This window comes from Aptenodytes forsteri, unplaced genomic scaffold (assembly GCF_000699145.1).
Source record: "Aptenodytes forsteri isolate BGI_AS27 unplaced genomic scaffold, ASM69914v1 Scaffold258, whole genome shotgun sequence".
Classification (NCBI taxonomy): domain Eukaryota; kingdom Metazoa; phylum Chordata; class Aves; order Sphenisciformes; family Spheniscidae; genus Aptenodytes; species Aptenodytes forsteri.
In genome coordinates this window covers 1,664,179-1,665,123 of record NW_008795250.1, presented here as the reverse complement: position 1 = coordinate 1,665,123, position 945 = coordinate 1,664,179, and the positions used below count along the sequence as shown (strand labels likewise).

The 945-nt window shown below is 64.2% G+C and overlaps 1 protein-coding gene across 1 annotated transcript in view; it reads right to left on the bottom strand.

Annotated features, from left to right (window-relative positions):
• The window catches only part of CSK (c-src tyrosine kinase), a 5,279-nt gene extending 4,334 nt beyond the window's left edge, over positions 1-945 (bottom strand). Inside the window, exons 1-2 of the mRNA XM_009278906.1 lie at positions 872-945; positions 391-504 (exon numbers count right to left, since the gene is read on the bottom strand). Of these exons, the coding sequence (XP_009277181.1) occupies positions 391-504; positions 872-886 (129 nt within the window). The 5' untranslated portion in view covers positions 887-945. The remainder of the gene's footprint in view (positions 1-390; positions 505-871) is intronic.

The following is a 945-nucleotide window of genomic DNA, read 5'->3' as shown; positions in this document are numbered from 1 at the left end:
GAGGTCACTGCGATCCCCCTCCCAGGCTGCTGGGCATCCCGGAGTGCCCCGACCCACGGCCTCTCTCTTTTTCTCCCCCGGCGCCGAGCACAGCATTGCTCCCCGATTGATTGCGAGCCTCTCCCCTCCCTCCTCCACCTCCCGGGAGGCACTCGAGAGGCTTACATTTCGGAGAAACCTTAACTAACGAGGCTGTGAATTAATTAACCGACCGCGTGGCCCGATTCCTGCCCTGCTGGCTCCGTGGGACTTCCAAGGGGACCCGGGGATCCCACCGGCACGGCGAACGCCGTGTCGCGGGATGCAGGGATGCTCCCGGCATCCCGTGAAAATCCCGGCACAGGGGGCGGCGGCAGGCCAGGGGGGTCCGTGGGGAGGCGACGGCCTTACCTTGGTGACAGCGACAATGGTAAGGACGTCTCCTTTGCTGAAGGGCAGGTCCTGCTCAGCGGTACCGTGGAAGTTGTATTTGGCGATACATTCTGTACCGGACGGCCAAACGGCCTGGCCGGGGAGAGGGGGACGGTGTCAGAGTCCGGCCCCCCCCTAAACCACGGGGACCCCCGCCCCACGCGGGGCTCCCGTCCCTCTGATGCAAACCCAAACGGGTTTCACTTAAACCAGAAGCAGTTTGGGGGATTTTGGGCAGCCCTGGGAGCTCAGATGATGTTTTTCAGCTGGGATGGGGACAGGGACGGGGCGGGGACACACAAAACCGCAGGTCCCCGTGGTGCTGGGCTTCTGCAGGGGCACGGGGGGAGAGGGACAAGTGTCCCCGTGTCCCTCCTCAGCCCCAGGGCCATCTCTGAAGCAGATGGAAAGGCTGGAGAGCCCGCTCCGTCCCTGCCTCTCCTCCCCGCCCGGCGCTTACCTGCATCCCTGACATCTTCTCAGGAGGTTGGGGTGCGCAAATCTCACAGGGGGGACACGTCACTTGGTACCATG